Here is a 19,492-nt window from a genome sequence, read left to right as displayed (position 1 = left end):
TATTTCAAATTAAAAGTAGAAAAGTAGAAAATGTTTGAAAAATATGTAAACTGTTTTCTACTTTTACATTTGAAATACAAAACATCTAAAATACAAAAGCGAAAACGGTTAAGTCGAATAAGAAAATACGAATGTGATCAGAATAAATACAGAAAACGATGTAGTTCAGTTCGAGATATTTCCGTTCTATTTTCATCCTTAGCTACCGTACCCAAAAACTTTTCCTTTCACGAACTAATATTACAACTTCTCCTCTCAAAAATAGCATATAACCAATTGCAACAGGTAACTCAGGAAACATCGAACATGCAATTAAGTGCAGAACAGAATATTTGGTGCTTATCTTGATCACTTGAGCTTATTAGCCGAATCTGCTAGTCATTCGGCAGTGTTTTTTTTTCTTACAATAAATCAGCCAACAATACCTTATGCCGTGGCTTATCAGCTAAACGTTAGGGGGACGCTAGATTTTCTTCGTCAGTAGCTTACAAATTCCTGATGGGTCACTTACAACATCATCCCTCTATTCAATGGATTTGGAAAAACTTTTACAAACCAAAACACAAGGTCTTCTTTTTGACTTATGTTAAATAACAGACTAAGTACAAGAAATATCCTAAAAGAAAAAATATGGCAGTCCAATCATACAACTGTGAGCTCTGTGCCCAGAATATGGAAGAAACAGTTCATCATCTCTTCTTGCAATATGAATTTGCAATGTAATATTGTAAATACATTGAAGTGGACGTCCCTCTTGACTCGCTGGTCTGAAAAGTCATGCCTGAAAATACTGTACGCCGATTTATTATAAGAGAAAAACACTGTTGACTGACATAAAAAGTATGACTTATAAGACAAGCGAATAGTTTAAATTTCCTATGTTCTTCCTCAAAGATGCAGCGGAGTCCAAATTTTACATGAAAGCAACATTTTTTATGTGCCGAGCAATTTGGACCGCAAGAAATGCTCTCATTTTCCATAACATCCAGCCGGACCTAACTTTTCAATGTACCCTAGCTTCTCCTTATTTCTTTTTTTTGGTGCTTCTGTAAACGTTTAATCTTTTTTTTTTCAATAAAATCATCTGTAGGGGCGCAAGCCCCTCCAGCATAAGCACAAATTAGTACATAGTACAAAAAGAAAACCAATATTTAACGTTGTAAATACATACAAAATTATCTATAAACTTAAGCTGATATAAAATAATATGATAAATGTAAACATTACTTTTTCTTTTTGACCGTGGCAGCGCTGATATCAGTGAGGTAAAAAGTGACCGCAGTGGAGCCAGTAGTGACCGCTAGTCGGCCAGGCAGCCAGCGTCGCTGTTGTCGTCCACTTTCCCCTCGTCCCTCCAAACCCATCCAAAATCACACACGACGCTCCTCCTCCTTCCCCATCCCGATCACTCCGTATATATACACCGCAGAACCCTCTCCGACTCCACCCAATTCCCCCACTAGCTAGCCACTACTAGCAGCTAGGAGCGCGCCGCCGGTCTCCACCCCGGCGGCCAAGAACCAAACCCAACAGGAGTCAGGCGAGTCCTAGGTAGCCAAGAAAGCTGGGGAACAGCCTGCTTCCTGGGAGGAGGAGGAGGAGGAGGAGAAAAGGGGATCTGGACCCGACGCTCCGATGGCGGTGACGGGCACCTCCGTGGCCGCGGCGGCCACGATGCTGGCGGCGGCGGCGGCCATCTTCATCACCTTCGTCATCTGCTTCTACCTCTTCCTCTGCGCCAAGCGGTACCGCGGCGCCGCCCCCACCATCGGCGGCGGAGGAGGCGAGCGCCAGGACCTGGGCCGGCCCCGCTTCGTGTTCGCGGGCGCGGGGTGCCACGGCGGCGGCGGCGGCATGGGCGAGGCGGCCATCGCGGCGCTGCCGAGGAAGGAGGTGGGCGCCGGGGACACCCCCGCGGACTGCGCCGTGTGCATCGCCGAGGTGGGCCCCGGGGAGGCGGCGCGCGTGCTGCCCCGGTGCGGCCACGCGTTCCACGTCGAGTGCGTCGACATGTGGCTCCGGTCCCACTCCACCTGCCCGCTGTGCCGCTGCGCGGTCGCCGACGAGGAGGACGCCAAGCCCGTGCCGCCGCGGGCGGCGCCCGAGGCCGACCCGGAGTCGCCCAACTTCCCCACCAACGTACTCTTCTTCGGCTCCCAGGACGCCGTCAGCACCCGCGGCGCCGCCGCCGCCGCGCCGGCGCCGGCGGCACCGCCACCGGTGACGCTGACGCAGGCGCCCCAGACGGCGGTCCCGGGGCCCATCGCCGGAGTCGCGGCGGTCGTGGAGGCGGCCAGAGTAGCCGCCCTACGGCGGCTGCTGGGCTGCGGCGGCGGCGCCACGCCCGCTCCGTCGCCGGCTCACCAGCAGCAGCAGCAGCAGCAGAATCAAGACGTCGACTTGGAGTCCGGGCTCGGCGGCGGGGAGACCAGCGGGTCGCCGCCGGCGAAGCCGCAGTAGAAGGCTCCTCGAATCTTGGTTCTTCCGTTCCTCCTCTCCTTCTCCTTCTCCTTCTCCTCTCGTCGTTGAGCCATTTGATTTGAGGCAACACGGACAGGGAAAGGGAAGGGAAGGAAGCAAAGTGTACAGTGATCTGTTGATCTGTAATCAACAGCCACATACTACTGCTAGTAGAGAACTTGTTAGTGATGATCTATAAACAACAAGTTTGATGGATCATACATTTCGGTGTGGATTGCGCATGTCTCTCCATGGCCCGGTGATGAAGCGAGTGAAATGGCAAATGTGTTGCCTTGGCCCTGGCACATTTCGCTGTCGGAACTGTCCAAGTGCCGCACTGTGTTTCCACATGCGATGCGATCGCCCTGCCCACTGCCCTGCGGCTACGGATGGGCAGATTCGACGAAAGCTGTTGCTGCTGTTAATGACGAGACAAATATCTGAGTGGCAAATGGCAATGTAATGTAATCCAACAAAAGCACCCATGTGTTGTGCAGTTACCAGCTGCCGCTGTCCTCTCAGTTTCCTGATTGTAGAGTGCAGACGCCGGTGCCGCTCTATCTCTAGAACTGTCCAGTTCAGAAGCTTCTGTTCTAACCATCTGGCGCTACAGCAAAGCAAGACTCCCTTGTAAAATCCGATGCCAAAGCCGCGGAAGATTTTACGAGAAAATCACAGCAGATAAGGTTAAACGAATAGTCTTGACCATATAAGGCTTTGTTTAGATGTTGTCGAATTCACTTCAATTCATGTGTGTTGCAGTGTTGGTGTGGATTGAGGTGGAATTTAGTTTCAAATTGCACGAATTCGACTACATCCAAACAAGACCTAAATTGAAAAAGTTCCCACGTCAGTGGTAAGCATGACCTGTTACAATCTTCCTTTTTTTCATTCACCCTTGAATCTTCATTTGAACCTTTTTTTTTTTTTTAGAACTTGTGCGTTCGCAGAACTGCGTTCGCAGAACAAGCTCCACAGATGAGTATATTTTATTATTATAAGCGTATTACTACTGAGTACGTACGGCGTCACATGGCAAACGTTCTTAGCAGTTGGACGTTGGATTTGGAACAATCAGCATACCAGTATGCTGGGCTCACTGACCGGAGGTGGTAGTTGGCCAAACAGCAAAACGTGTCGAGGAACACGTGGATGCTGATGCCGATGTGGATAGGATCAGCCTTCCAAATTCCCCGGCGCCGAGTCATCGTCCCCATCGCATCGCATCGCATCGCCTCTCCATAATCATATAGGAGTATAATCTTAATCACACACTGACACTAGGCTTACAAACCACGTCGGATTATAGTGCTCTGCCCCCTGCCTTCCCTGTCCCTAACCCAGGCCAGGCCTACATGCCGCCGGCAACCTCGCCATCGCATCGCCCAACAGTTTCTTCCCGCCGGCCGGACCTGGCCGGCGCCTCCGCGCCTTCCCATCCAGCCACAGCAAGATATACTGTATGTATGTACGTACGTGTGTGTGCCCGTGAACCCCTTTCTCGATCTCCTTGCTTTTTTTTTTGGAAAAAAACGTCGATCTCCTTGCTAATATCTCGTCACGAGACTGATTTTTACAGGAACAGGATCGACGTCTCTGTACATCGGGGACTCGGGCTCGGTCAAATCGAATGTGATATTTTCATCGGTTTCGAAAAGACGATTTTTTTAACCCCCCCTTGTGGCGGGTTACCACGGGTTCCATCAACAAAATATCTCAAAAAGGGCCCTCCCTCTTTAATTCCCACCAAATCTACGTTTCCATTCTTGATTTTTTTTGGCTTTCAACCATGTTTACCTCCTTTGCATGGCTCCTGTTTCACCGCACTAAATATCAGTAACGTTTTGGGGGCATGGAGAAATGTAAAAAAAGCACAAAAGCATCGTAGTAGTAGTACGATGGATATGATTTTTTGCAAAGCAAAACATAGCAGTATTGCTTTTGTCCACGTAATCTATCGTCTCATACTCCCGCGTACCGATAAGTTTAAGGGACATAAGTGGCACAATCCTATGGACAAGGGCTCAGGCTAATCAAAATACTCATATTTATCCTCTCTCATCTGTTCATATTCTAATACAGCTTATCTGTAGACTTTGTGTAGCTACCAACTATTTCATATATTCTTCATCCCCTTCCAATGGTATACATTGGTTGACACCTTAGCTAGTTGGAGCTACACTCCTAGAAAAACGATTTTAAGAGACCCTTCTTTGATTAAGGCGGGCACATCTAGAGGCCGTCTTGGTAAATGGTTAGGTAGCCTCCAAGTAATTCATGCCTCTAAATACCATTTAAAGAGGTAGGCGTCGTAAGGCCAGTCTCAATGTATGTTTCATGAGAGTGTCATACACATTAAATAGGGTGCCACATAAGTAAAATTGCTGACTTGGCAGGATCATTAAATGAAGGAGTTTCATCAGATGAGAGAGAAGTTTCATCCCCATAAAACTCATGTGGCTCGGTTACCTAGTTTATAGTCTTGGTAACTGCATCATGAAACTATGCATTGAGACTGGTCTAAGACATAGGTAATTTGGGTGTTGATGTGTGTGTGTGGGGGGGGGGGTGTGCTACTAATATTTTTTACAGTGATATATATGGGAAATTTTAAAGGAAACATTACATGCTTATTACTTATTATTATTAACTTTGTTTTTTAGAACTTTCAAGATTTATCTCTTTTTTAGCATATCTTGAGAGGATTAGTGTAAAACTTCAAAAAAAAAGTATGTAGTTTATATGATTCTTCTCGTGCATGGCATTGCTGTGGTAGGAGACGGCATATAATAACCTATATACTATGGCGAGCTTCTAAAATTCTTTTTTCCATTGGAGAGCATCACAATGGAGTTATTTACCTAATAGATGGATGAAATTTTAATAATATATTACCTCTGTCCCTAAAAAGAATACAACTATGGGTTGTGTGCCAGTTAAAGTGATTCACATTTGACCAAGTTTAGTTTCTAGTAAATAATATTCACATTTGCAGTTCCAAAACATTTTATTATGAAAATACATTTCATAATTATGAAAATACATTTCGTAATTAGTCTAATGATTTTTATTTCATATTATAAATATTTATATTCTTTGATCTATAATTGGTCAAATTGATATACTAAAATGTGAAACTGTTCTAGAATTGCATTCTTTTGGAGATGGAGGGAGTAGTTTATTTGGCACGTTCGAATCATCCAATGATGTAATGCTTTAGTTTTCTCAGGATATAATAACTTGTCTCTGAAAATTGTTATTATACATGGAGCAGGTTGCAAAGTGCAAAGGCGGCAAATTATTTTTTTTAAAGAAAGTACCTGTCACGTCATTTTCTTGAGCTAGTTTGAATTTCAAACTCGCTGGAATCTTATTGGAGATGGGGAGGATAACTTATATATTCGGTAGCCTTAGCTTGTCCCCATACGGTTTAGAAACTTTTTTTATATATACGTGTGACGACATGACAGAGGCATAATAGGGTTATTAGGCGGCGGATAGAGAAATATAATGACGTTGACTCCATGCAAGTATGATGGCTTTCTCTTTCTTCGCTTCCATTCCAAGTGAGAGAGATAGAATTGCATTGCATCGACATGATTATGCCCATGACCCGGCGGCGGCCGGGATAGGATGTACATTTTATGGGTATTCAAATTAACAAATTGAGAGGGAATTGATAGCCAAAGAGGCTTTTCCCTGAAACTTTGTGGCATTCACCCAGGAAATGGGCTGCCAAATTTCAGCTTTTGCGCCCTTCAATGAACCACTCCACTGCGAAAGTTTTTTTTCTTTAAAAAATCCACTAGTACAAAAGTGCTCAAAGCCAGCGGTGGAACATAATTTTTACAGGCGGTTTTAATTAAAAAACGCCTGTGGAAAGAAATTGACTTACCCGACTACAAAACCGCCTGAGAAAATCAATTTTTACAGGCGGTTTTCCTAACAAAACCGCCCGTAGAAATCATATATTTCTAAATCCGCCTATAGAAATAATTTGAACTTGATTTTTTTGAGCTTTTCAAATGACATTGTTTGAAAAAACCGTCAAAATGAAAGTTGTATATCTTGAAAAGTTATGAAACTTTATAGTTGATAATTTTTTCTTTTAAAATCATCTTGTCATCGAAAACTACGTTTGAATTTCTCAAATTTGAAATTTAAATTTTGTAAATGACCTCGGATGAAGGAATTACCAATATAAAAGTTGTAGGTCTTAAAAAGTTGTAAAACTTTGTAGTTGACGACTTTTCCATTTGAATCCGTTTAGGTCTCAAATAATCAATTTATGCTTGGTTTATGATAGTATGTGGTGAACTAAACTCTAATAGAAACATAAGTGAGTGATAGGTGGAGTGGTAGAGGAGGGTACACGCGAGGGCGAGGTCTCAGATTCGAATCCCACCAACCACGTAGCACGCGATTTTACACGAAAAAAATACGCGAATAGCCAGACGTGAACTAGTGATCTGCCTTGCACGCAACTTCCAATGTTGGAAAATTATTTTCCTTTTCTTTTATGATGAACAGAAAAAAAAAGAACAATTTCTGCGCAGCACAAAACAAAACCAAATCGAGTGGCAGTATGATGCAACCAAGGCCGGCACGGCATTGAACATTGCAGCTTGTCTCCAGTTGAGCCAGCAAAGCTGCACGCGTGAGCGATAAACTAGGAAATTCTCCGAATAGCCACGTAATGGGCAATGATGGTATTGACAAGCCTCAAGCGAGCGTGAGGCATGCAAGTTCAAATAAAGGTGCACCAAAAGGGCTGTGGATTCCTAGTGACTACGGGTCCCCTAGCTAGTGACCATTCCCAGGTTCTAAAATGGACTCGAGGTTTCTCTCTTTTGAGGGAGTGGCTATGATTAGTCAAAGGATGCAATTGCAATTAGGCCTAGTGATTATACCTTGCCTAGTTGTCATCATCATCTATAATGTGTAGTGCCAACACACACATGCACCCCACATTATATGTTGTGCCTTAGAGGCTTATGATAAGCTGCTCTTAGACATCTGTTGATGAAAATGAATTAAATGATGGAAGACGTAGACTTTTCGTCGTTTATGAGTGATTTTGCTGCACATTCTTTCTTGCCTAATACATAAGTGGGTTAACTAGAAGATTATTAGGAAGTTAGGCAAGTTAAAATTTGAATTTCTTTGCTAATAAAGTGTGTGCCAGCTTGAAATATAAAACAGAAGTATTTTATGTGTCATGCCATCATTTCTTGAATCTCAACTTTTAGCGGTAGTAATTACAAACATTATATAAACCAATTGAGTGAAGAAATAGTTGATTTTGAATATAGCACATAAAGGACTTGTTAGCTAGCTAAAAGAATGATACATATATGTCTCCCTGAAAAACAAATCTTTTTATGTTTCATTAGCAAAACTAGCTAGTTCGTCAACATGTGGTCTTGCATGAACTATAATCTTCGTTAGGCATAAGCATGGTGGCTTTCGTTGTAGCTCGATCATATCTCATGAAATTATGAATCTAGATTTTATTTCTCTTGATCTTACTATTTCTACAAATTTTCTAACCTCGAGTTATGTCAGAAACTCTTTTCCTTGTTGTATTTCTTATCAATAATTATTTTGTACTTTACTAAAAAATAAAGATTTAGACTGCACTCGTAAGTACAACAATGGCATAAATAGCCATTTAAAAATGCACCATATTGCTCAAGATGGTGGTGGACCTTGAAATGAGATATAGGATGACATAATGGTTCTAACCTCAGAACATTCATATTTAATCCTTATAATCATTGTTTCCTGATATCGAAGACTAGTAAGGTATATCCACTTTTTAGTATATACTAACCTCTCCAACTTCTCAAGATATTTGAATTTTCTTATAAAAAATATGTGTAGTTATTGCTTTATTATCAAGAAAAGGGTTCTTACCATTATAGTATCAATATAGATATGTCAAGCATTTTAGTTAATATTTATTGTTTTATACAAATATAGTGTTTAAAACTAAGTTAACATGTCATAATGTTTACTCAAAATATATAATAAACCTATTTAAAATAATAACTTACAAAATCTATTTCATGGAGTATTAATATAATTTAGAGTGAATTGTCAATGTCATAGACATGCGCTTTGTTAAGGGAGCATTTCTCCGCATTTGATAAATTATTAGTATTTGTACATAAATTGGATGGATATTTTAGTTTATTTTATATAACAATAGAGGTGGATAATTTAGATCAAAATTTAAAGTGTTACTTTATGTTATGTTTCATAATTGAGTATATATATTTGTGTTCTGCATGCAAATTTAGGTGTTAATTTGTATTACCTTTCATAATATAGAGGTGGGTAATTTAGAGGGTTATTTTAATCCATATTTGAAAACGACATACGTGGTGGGTAATTTAGATGCAAATATGGAGGTTATTTGAATTTGGTTTTCATAGTTTATGCAAGTTTAAGTGGTTACTATATTTTAATAATGGTAGAAGTCTTTATAATTTTCATAAAATAGAGTAGATCCAATGGCTATTATTTTTTTGAGGAAAAACTATGAAGCTTCGCTTCCCAGTGCTTAAATTAATAAAACAGAGGGTGTACATAAGTGAAGTTAGCAGGCAGCTAACTGAGAGAGAGGACAAACCTAGACTTACCTAAAGAAAAGAGTGGAGTGTGGGGTAAGACTAGGAGAAGAAGAGAGGCCTATTACAAACTATTGATGTAATTCATAATTAACACTCTTTTGTGCTGAGGTAACCTATGAAGGTGAAGTACAACTTCAGCCCTGAATACTCTTTTCCATCTAGACAGCCGAGGAGCTTTGTTGTTGAAGATAAATTTATTCCTTTCCTTCCAAATGCACCAAGCCGCAATGGTAAACAAATCCATGAAGTAGGGGCCTGTGAAATTTCTTTCTGATGCTGTAATTTTTGGCAAATATCTAGAACCGGGAGCCATTGAATGCCAAGTAGGAACCATCGTGCAGTACTGGACTGGCATTCGAAGAAGAGATGCAGTATGGTTTCATTGACCTGGTCATGCACAAAGAGCAAAGATACCCTTCTTCTAAATGTTTTTCCTTCTCCTAGGAACATCCCTTGTATTTAATCGGTCTACTAACAGTAACCAGGCGAAAAATTTCAATTTAGGCATACACTTTCCTTGCCATATCCACAGGAAGGGGGGTTGAGCTTGTATATCCTGGAAACTTCTTTTGTAGAACTTTGAAGCTGCATAGAGACCTCTAGACCAATTACAAGTCCACACATCTAATTGCTCCTCATTATATTCGCCTCTGAGTTGATCTAAATTGATGCTGAATTCAAAGAATTCATTGTAAGCTTGTCTCGACATTAGTAACCGAAATAATTACAGCAGGTCACTCTGCATCAAGGCTTGCCCAAGCGAGATGTTCTGGTTGGCGATATACTGAAACAAATGTGGATAAGTAGTTGAGAGAGGCTGTTGAAATAGAACATCATGCCAAAGACCCACAGAATTTCCTTTGCCAAAGATGCAATGAGCTAGATCCCTGAACTTAGCGTTGAGCTTTAGGATATCCTTCCACCAAAAAGATCCCGTGGCAGCTGTTAGATGGGGGACTTTTTGTTGGTAATAAGCCTCCCAAACAAAACTCACCCATGGTATATCAGCCCTATTATAGAACTTAGCAAGATGCTTGATGAGTAATGCTTCATTTTGTAAGTATAGATCTTTAACTCCTAGGCCTCCTTTGAGCTTGGGTACTGTAACCATATTCCATGCAGCTAGGTTATAGCCCTTTGCATTAGGATCAGAGCCTCTCTAGAGGCATTTTTTCCGAAATTTATCAATCATTTCAATCACTGCTTGTGGTAAGCTTAGAGTACACATATAATAAGTGGGAAGTGTTGAAATGACTGAATTAACCAGCTGCAGCCTGCCTGCATAATTTAAAATGGATGAACTTCCTGATAATTTCCTCTCAATCCTGCAAATCAATGGAGCATAATCCTTCACTAAAGGCTTTGTTGTCCCCAGTGGTATTCCTAGATAAGTGAAAGGTAAAGATCCTTGGGCACAGCCAAAAGTTTCAGTGAGGATTGGGACTCTGTCCTGTGACACATTAATTGGTATGAGACATGACTTATGAAAATTGACCTTTAGTCCTGTAGATTTAGCAAAAGAGTGTAAAAGAGCTTTCAGATATAGGAGCTGCCTTGTATCAGCTTGCATAATCATTAGGGTGTCATCGGCATATTGTATGATTGGAAAATTTTCAACATCTCCGTTTGGGATGGGCAGCTGGAAAAAACCATCTTGATAAGCTTTATTAACAATGCTCTGCAATAGATCAGCTACAACACAAAAAGCAACGGGGGTAATGGAATACCTTGCCTAACCCCTCTTCTGCAAGCAAAATCCTTACCATTTATCCCATTCAACAGGACAGCCGAGGTGCCTGAATTCAGTATCATATTTACCCAAGATATCCATTTGAAAGGAAAACCTTTTGCTTGCAAGATGGATAAAATGGCTTTAAATTCAACTATGTCAAAAGCTTTCTCAAAGTCTAATTTGAGAATGATGATCTCTCTTCTAGAAGCATGACATTGATAGATATATTCGAAAGCCCATCCTAGACAATCCTGTATAGATCTCCCTTGAATAAAACCATACTGGTTTCTATGAACAACCTTTAAGATTACCTGCTGTAATCTATTTGCCAGCAACTTAGTCAGTATTTTCATGATTGAGTTCAACAAAGAGATAGGCCTAAAATTAGTCACCAACTCAGGACTAGGCTTTTTAGGTACCAAAGTGATGTAAGAATAATTTATGGATTTCAGATCAGCAACCTCATTATAAAAATCAGTAACTAGCCTGTAGACATCATACTTAATAATAGGCCAGCTCCTTTTAAGGAAATGACCATTGAACCCATCAGGCCCAGGGGCTTTATCAAGAGGCAGATCCTTGATTATCTGGTTGATTTCATCAGTTGAGAAGGGTTGGGCAAGACATTGCAAATCAAGAACAGGCATGAGCTGCTGAAGATCGTAGAGCATCTGGGTGTTAACTGAAACCCCCAGTCTATTTTTGAACTCATGCCAAAAGAGGGCAGCTTTCTCTGCATGATCAGTCACAATTCTTCCATCAGAAGCTGTTATTTGTGAAATAACATTGAAACAGTATCTTTGTACGTGTGGCACGTGCATGGAAAAACTTTGTGTTACCATCTCCTAAAGTTACTAATTTCTCAGTATATCTCTGTGTCCAATAGGAGTGCTGGTAACCAAGTAATTTTTGCAACTGACTTTGGATAATGGTTCTGAAGTTTTGCTCCTGTAGAAACAATGGCCTATACTCTTCCAAATCATCAAGTAGACTGATGACAAGATTACAGTGCTTGATTAGGATGGTAATGCTTGACTGATTGCTTTGCCATTTCTTGAGGGCAGCTCTTAGTGACTTAAGCTTGATAGATATGTTCCTGGTGTTACTGCTGCTACAAGAGTTGGAGAACCAAGCTGTTGCTACTGTATCAAAGAACCCAAGTAACTGTGCCCAGTAGTTGTTGTATCTGAAGAGTGTGGCCTTTGGAACCTTTGAGTCAATCCTGATTTTGCAAGGGGTGTGATCAGAAACACTTTTCGCCAAGGGAAGAACCATTGTGTTGGGATAAGTCAGAGACCATGTTGGGGTTGTGAAACCAATGGCTATTATTGATGACGATGATGATTGTTGTTTACCAAATTAAAGGCTATTTTTTTATTTTTTGTAAGAATTTACCATTTATCTTTTTACTAATGTTTTTCATGAGTACTAATGTGGTGGGAGTCTTTGATCTTGTGAGGATCCTCATGTATGCTAGAAAGACAATATAAATGGTTTTCAATATAATATTATGTTTGTCATTAATTCTAATTTAATAAGGCATATATTTATCTAGTGATAAAGCTTTAAGTAACTTGTTTGAACAATTTTCTATGCCGACCCATGGCTAGCAAATTCAAAAAGGTATATGTTTGGCATGTTTAAGAAATATTCTATAGCAAAGCTACTAACCGAAGTTGTTGCATATCGTAGTATCAATGTCCAGAATGTCAATTTTTATATAGAGTAGCAAATTATCATACCAAAAAACATATAAAACATTTGGAAATACGAGATGGCATTTCAACGGTCTTAGATAATACAACATTGGCTAGAATGAACACCATCTCCATTACCATGGTGTTTCCATTAACTGGTGAAGTGAAAACAACTTTAACCCCTACACACTCCTAGCCAAACTTTGTGTTGGATGTCATAGGATGTGAATGGGCTGCAGGTCCGGCTACTTTGTACTACATGGTATAGTACAATGGTAGCATAAATTTTACTTTTTGTTTATGTTGATGGTTTTATGGGTTTCCTTTGTATTACATAGTATAGTTTAGGTAGTAGAATCGTAGCATCGATATTATGGTATAGTACCAGGTCTTGCCGAACATGGTATAATACTAGGTCCTGCTGAACCTGGGTGAATGTGCCGAACATGCCCTAAGTGATGAGGTGGAGCTCTAAACTAGAAACTAGATAGCTTAAACCATAATGAAAGAACACCAGTTTCACATTCTAGGTGACTAAAGAGTCCCCATTTCCATCAACTTATTATTTTACATGGGCCTGCTGCATTGGAGTAGAAAAATGTCAATAGAGAGGCTAGTGAATGGGGTTGTGGTTCAGAATTATGGCTTCTAAAGTTCTTTAAAAGGGGTGTTCTTGTGAGGCGCTTTACCTATAGATGGCCATCGGGCCGTGCCGGCCCGGCCCGGCGGCCCGGCGTGCCGTGCCGTGCCGTGCCGTCGTGCCGGCCGGGCCGTGCCACCACCGTGCCTCGTGCCGGGGGTATGGCCCAAGGCACGGCCCGCGGGCCGTCGGGCCGGCCCGAAGGCACGGCGGGCCACCGGGCCAAGGTCGTGCCAGGCCAGTAGCAGGCCTATATTTTCTTTTTTTTGTTTAGAATTAGCAAGCCACATTTCTTAACAGGCCAATTAGAATGGATGGATGAGCCAACAGACCTATATTTTTATTTTTTTAGAATTAAAAAGCTATATTTTTTACTGGGATATTAAACATCGGGCCGTCGGGCCGTGCCTGAGCCGTGCCACGGGCCACGGTGGCGGCCCAGGCACGGCCCGGTGCGTCGGGCCGTGCCGTGCCCGGGCCGGGCCAAAATGCCGGGCCACGGGCCACATGGCCATCTATGGCTTTACCTAGTGACAACGATGCGTAGTTGTGAGCAATGAGGTAGGGCACCCCTAATATCCTAAGGTGGAAAAATACTAAGGTGGAAAATGACTAGTGAGTGGCATAACCAGCGGAAGAACACAAAAACGACATGATTGTGGGAAAGGTGGCCATGAGCTTATTCCATCGTGCGGTTTGGAGGCAAGAAGATTGATGACGATGAAAGAAGACTAACACTTCAATCTTTCAGATGGCTACACATTGTTAACCGAGAATGACAGTCTAGGAACACATAGAGCCCTAATTAAAAACATAAGAACCCATAAGGACCTAGCATATGAACATGTTGAATTATAAGCCCTCCATTTGAAATTTTAAGTCATTTCTAGCTTTGTCATAAGTCAAACATCATTTATAGAAAAATGCTTATAAATATCTGAAATACCAAACTAGATTCATTATATCACTATGATTATATTTGGATAGTATGTTTGTGTGATATTGCATATAAGAACATATTTTTATCTATGAATTTGGTCAAAGTTAGATAAATTTTGACTTAGAACAAATTTAAAACGACTTACAATTTGAAACAAAAGAAGTAATGGATAAGACAGCCTGCTACAAAACGTAAGGATGAAACTGCTTATTCGCCTAGAATAACATGCTCCATAAATAAGAAGTTCTGTCTCTGGCAGCATGTAGTAAGTTTTCAAAACAAAAGAATAATAATCTTGCCGGCACAAATCCAACACAAGCCTGTTCCTGAGAACAAGGGTAAACCACAACTCTGTACCAAACAAATCATCAGGCAAGCTCTTCCTCCTAATCATAGTCATTTGGCGGTGGTGGTCGTTGGCCACGTTCGTTTCCATGCATATGTCCAACTGAACGCCCCGTGCCGCGTCCCGCGTCGACGTCGTGCCCTCCCATCCGGATTTGGCTCGCGCGGCGCGGCGGCGTCGGGCTCCGGTTGCGCGCGCCAACGCCAACGCCAACGCCAACGCCAAATGCCGTCGTCCGATGGCGGCCAGTCAAGCAGCAGGCTCGTCGTCGGCGTGCTCTCGGCGTGCCTGCTGGTGGCCATGGTCATCGGGACGGTGGTGTTCTTCGTGAACGAGATGGCCGGCTACGGCTCGGAGAGCAAGCGCAGCATGAGCAAGACGATGCGCAGCGTGGAGCTCTTCTGCGCGCCCGCCGACTTCCAGGGCACCTGCCGCGACACGCTGGAGTCGGCGCTGTCGCGGACGGACCCTGCCGAGCACCCGCACGCCGCCGCCGCCGCCGCGATCACCGCCGTGGAGCGCGCGCTGGCGGAGGGCTTCAACCGGACGTCGGTGCTGGACGCGGTGCGGCAGAGCAACGACACCCTGGTGTGGGAGGCCATCCGCGACTGCCGGATGCTCCTGGAGGACTGCCAGGGCAACGTGCAGCGCGCGCTGTCCAGCATCGCGTGGCGCGGCGTGGACGGGCCCGCGCAGGACCTCCAGTCCTGGCTCAGCGCGGTGATCACGTTCCAGGGCTCCTGCGTCGACATGTTCCCCAAGGGGGAGGTCCGCGACGAGGTGAACGCCACCATGGAGAAAGCGAGGGAGATCTCCAGCAACGCCCTCGCCATCATCAAGCAGGGCGCCGCACTGGCCTCCATGATCGACATCAACGGCGGCCCCGACGACGGCGACGACGACGCGAACGGCAAGGGCGAACGTCAGCTGGAGGAAGAGGGGGAACCCGCGTCGTCGGCGTCGTCCGTCCCGACGTGGGTGCCCAGCGAGGAGAGGAAGCTGCTCGGCGTCAAGGGCGGCAGGCGCAAGGCCGCGCTCACGCCCAACGTGACGGTGGCCAAGGACGGCAGCGGCGACTTCGCCAACATCTCGGCCGCCCTGGACGCCATGCCGGAGAAGTACACCGGCAGGTACTTCATCTACGTCAAGGAAGGCGTGTACGACGAGATGGTCAACATCACCGGCAGAATGGCCAACGTCACCATGTACGGCGACGGGTCCAAGAGGTCCGTCGTGACGGGCAACAAGAACATTGTGGACGGCGTCAGGATGTGGAGAACTGCAACTTTTGGTATACATATTGATTGATTGAAACAACACGCATGCTATTGGCATGGATCATCCACCATATATATATATATATATATATATATATATATATATATATATATATATATATATATATATATAACATGCCTGCACTGCATGCAGCGGTAGACGGCGACAGTTTCATGGCGATGAAGCTGGGCATCAAGAACACGGCGGGGGTGGAGAAGCAGCAGGCGCTGGCGCTGCGGGTGAAGGGCGACAAGGCCATCTTCTTCAACTGCCGGATCGAGGGCAACCAGGACACGCTCTTCGCGCAGGCGTACCGGCAGTTCTACCGCAGCTGCGTCATCTCCGGCACCGTGGACTTCATCATGGGCGACGCGGCGGCGGTGTTCCAGCGCTGCCTGCTGGTGGTGCGGCAGCCGCGGCAGGGACAGCCGGCGGTGGTCACCGCGCAGTCGCGGCGGGACCACCAGCAGACCACGGGCTTCGTCATCCACCGGTGCCAGATCGTCGCCGACGAGGAGCTCGCCGGCAGCAACAAGAACAAGTCCGGGTCGTCGGCGCTGGTCACGACGTACCTGGGCCGGCCGTGGAAGGAGTACGCGAGGACGGTGGTGATGGAGTCCATCATCGGCGGGTTCGTGCACGGCCAGGGGTACATGCCGTGGGAGGGCAAGGACGACCTGGGCACGGCCTTCTTCGGCGAGTTCAGGAACGGCGGCGACGGCGCCAACGCCACCGGGCGGAAGGAGATGAAGGGGTTCCACGTGATGGGCAAGGACAAGGCGCTGCGGTTCACGGTGGGCCACTTCCTGCACGGCGCCGACTGGATACCGGAGACCGGCACGCCGGTGAGCTTAGGCTTGTCCGGCGAGGAAGAGTAATTAATTTGTTGTGTTTTGTGTAGACACGGTGACTGTGAGTGTGTGTGTGTGTGTGTGTGTGTGTGTGTGTGTGTGTGTGTGTGTGTGTGTGTGTGTGTGTGTGTGTGTGTGTGTGTGTGTGTGTGTGAATATAATCTGTATATGTATGTGCAGCTGATCAAATACGTCGTACGAGGTGAGCATTCGTGTATGTAAATGTGTGTGCACACGCTTGATTGCTCGGATTATAAGCACTGATGCGTGTACACAGAAAAGATAGTGTTCGTATACGCCATACAAGTAGAACAGGATACAAATTGTGTATTCGATTTGACTTTGGAAGTCGAACACTCACTGTAACACCCAAAATGTGAATTTCAATTAATAGGAATTAATTTGATTTATTTGAGTATTTTTATGGGCATTTGAATTTAGCAAACAAATAATTTTTGTGAAGATTAAAAACTCATCATAAGCTTAGAAACTTGATCTCGCATTCATGCTGGAGCAAAGTACCATTTTTTGTGTGTTGTTTTTATTTGTTTGTGCACAAAATTATATTTGGAAAATATCTTGGAAAAAAAGAAAACAGAAAAAAAAAAAGAGAAAGGGGAAACTCCCTGGAGCCAGGTCGCAGCCCAGCTAACCCCCCGCGCCTCCTCCTCCCCTGGCCCGCTAGCGCGGCCCATCAGGCAGCCAGGCGGCCCGCGGCGCGCCACTCCTCCCCTTTTTCCCTCTCTGCTCGCTGACATCCCGGGCCCGCATGTCAGCGCTCCCATCCCCTTCCTCGCGCGTCTTCGAGCCGGACTCGGTGGAAATCACCGAAGCAATCCCGTGATACCCGGGATCGATTTTCGTGCGCCGCAAGCCCCCTATAAAGGTCTTAGACCTCGGTCGCACTCCGTTGCTTCAAACACGCCGCGAAACCAAGCCCTAGCCGTCGCGTTCTTTGCGTTCCGGATCTCGCCGAAGTGCGCCGCCGCGGAGCCGAGCCTAGTGTGCCTCTCGGGTCGAGCAAAGTTGCTAGGTGAGATCGCGTTGTCGTCCTCTTCCTTCCCGTGCCTGCGGCTCGTCGTTTGGTGACCGAAAAGGAGAAGCCGAGGAACTCCAGTGAGCTCGGGGCGGCGTCCATGGCGCTCCACCGCGTCGGCGCCCGCGCCTGGCCGGCCCGCCGCCCGCCTCCCCCTAGATGGATCATGACCGTCCAGATTAAGATCTACGGCCCAGAACAGAGGATAACGTTTCATATGCGTTTTTCTTAAAGAGACCCTCGGTTTTCTCTTAATGGAACCCGCGGTCCTGGCGCCGTGGAGGAGTTTACGCTTTCCAGCGTTAAAAGCGTATTTCTGCCGGCTCAGTTCAAAGGCACTTTCTAGAAATTACAGAAATGCCACTGATTTTGTTTTGATTATAAAATGTTCATTTTAACTCCGTTTTTGTCCACTCAAATTCCGTTGGATTGGTATTTACGATCTCTACATGTTAGAAGTATTAGTTTACTGTTTTGAAACTTTTTAATTCTGCAGTAGTAATTAACTAATTATTTCTCTATAGGAAATCTTAGAAAATTCATATCTTTCTCGTTTTAATTCTGATTTTCGTGAACTTTACGTTCGTGTGATCGTAGCGCTGCGTAGAATATTTTCATAAACTTTTATCTTTGATTTCTCACTGTTGGTGTAATGTTCTAATTATAGATTGTTTGCTTTGTGTATGATTGTCTACATTGGATTGCGTGTTGTTGATTGATGTTGGGAATAGACGGTGAGCCGTACGTTGGTGATCAAGACCAAGCTTTTGAAGACCAGCGGGCTCAGGAGAGCTTTGAGCAAGACAAGTATAACTTGGGATCATCCATGTTACCTATTCACTTATAACAACACATATATATCATATGCATGCTATCACCTTGTCGACCTTAGCAAAATTATAGATGATTGTTACCTGTATTCCTTGCTACCTACTTGACATGCATTTATTGTAGATGTGCTAGTGCTTGATATAATCCATGATCTTGTAAGATGATTAATAGCTATGCAATGAACGTTAAAAGATGACAAATAACAATATGAGATCTTGTCTGTAAGTGATCACCGGGACAACAGTGCAACCATGAGGGCTATAATGGCTCTGGCTTTAGCTCAGTATGAAGCCCTTTTCTAGCTTGTTAGAGGTTATCCGAAAGGGCGGAGGGGCTGAACCGTTTTGGGTATAGTGCGAGCCCCTGTCCCTACGTGTATAGGCTGCGCGTCATTATGCCATTCGGAAGGGGGTATCTATATCTGCGCGTAAAGGAAACCTTGCGGCCCTAACATGTTAGACGAACTTTTGAAAGGCTTCATAGTGATCCCTGCCGACCTTCCTTGGTAGTGGGTTAAGAGGTCGACGGGCCTTGGGCGAAAGGGTAAATCATGACTCATGGGTAAAGATGTACAACCTCTGCAGAGTGTTAAAAACTGGTATACTAGCCGTGCTCACGGTTATGAGCGGCCTTGGGGGTTCTTGCTGCGCCGACGATGAGCTTATTAAGTTGTTATGTTCATTTGATTATCGTTTATGCTATGAATTAATTATGCTTACACTTGATCATGGGATTAATGGATTATTTATGCTACCTTGACAATTGCTATTTAATTATGAATATGTTATCCACTATTAAAAGCTAAATGCAGTCAAACCCGTGTCAGCTATTTGAGCCTCATGAACCCCTGGTTATACTTGTTGAGTACGATATGTGCTCACTCTTGCAATTTCCCAACACCTCAGGATATGATAATGAAGATGACTGGAATGAGGATTACCGCTATGAGTACTAGGTTTGGAGTCACCCAATCAACAGTGTCCCTGTGTGGAGCTTCCGTTGAGAGCGTTGTTTACTTCATGCTATCATTTTTGTATGAGACTATG

The 19,492-nt window shown here is 44.3% G+C and overlaps 2 protein-coding genes across 2 annotated transcripts; both read left to right on the top strand.

Moving 5' to 3' along the window:
- On the top strand, nt 1,377–3,326 carry LOC8077082 (E3 ubiquitin-protein ligase EL5). The gene has a single exon (XM_002467683.2). The coding sequence runs from the start codon at nt 1,636–1,638 to the stop codon at nt 2,458–2,460; it is 825 nt and encodes a 274-aa protein (XP_002467728.1). The 5' UTR covers nt 1,377–1,635; the 3' UTR covers nt 2,461–3,326.
- On the top strand, nt 14,378–16,989 carry LOC8080438 (pectinesterase). The gene is made up of 2 exons (XM_002467682.2): nt 14,378–15,741; nt 15,882–16,989. The coding sequence occupies exons 1-2, from the start codon at nt 14,676–14,678 to the stop codon at nt 16,604–16,606; spliced, it is 1,791 nt and encodes a 596-aa protein (XP_002467727.1). The 5' UTR covers nt 14,378–14,675; the 3' UTR covers nt 16,607–16,989.

Source organism: Sorghum bicolor, chromosome 1 (assembly GCF_000003195.3).
Source record: "Sorghum bicolor cultivar BTx623 chromosome 1, Sorghum_bicolor_NCBIv3, whole genome shotgun sequence".
NCBI classification, from domain to species: domain Eukaryota; kingdom Viridiplantae; phylum Streptophyta; class Magnoliopsida; order Poales; family Poaceae; genus Sorghum; species Sorghum bicolor.
Note: the sequence above shows the minus strand (reverse complement) of the source record. Positions and strands in the feature narration are given on the sequence as shown.

What these genes read in the sequence shown, in the direction of transcription:
- LOC8077082 (XM_002467683.2), top strand. Translation starts at nt 1,636, where the DNA reads ATGGCGGTGACGGGCACCTCCGTGGCCGCGGCGGCCACGATGCTGGCG.
- LOC8080438 (XM_002467682.2), top strand. Translation starts at nt 14,676, where the DNA reads ATGCCGTCGTCCGATGGCGGCCAGTCAAGCAGCAGGCTCGTCGTCGGC. An exon ending in GTGGAGAACTGCAACTTTTG is followed by an intron (nt 15,742 to 15,881) that starts GTATACATATTG and finishes CACTGCATGCAG; the next exon opens with CGGTAGACGGCGACAGTTTC.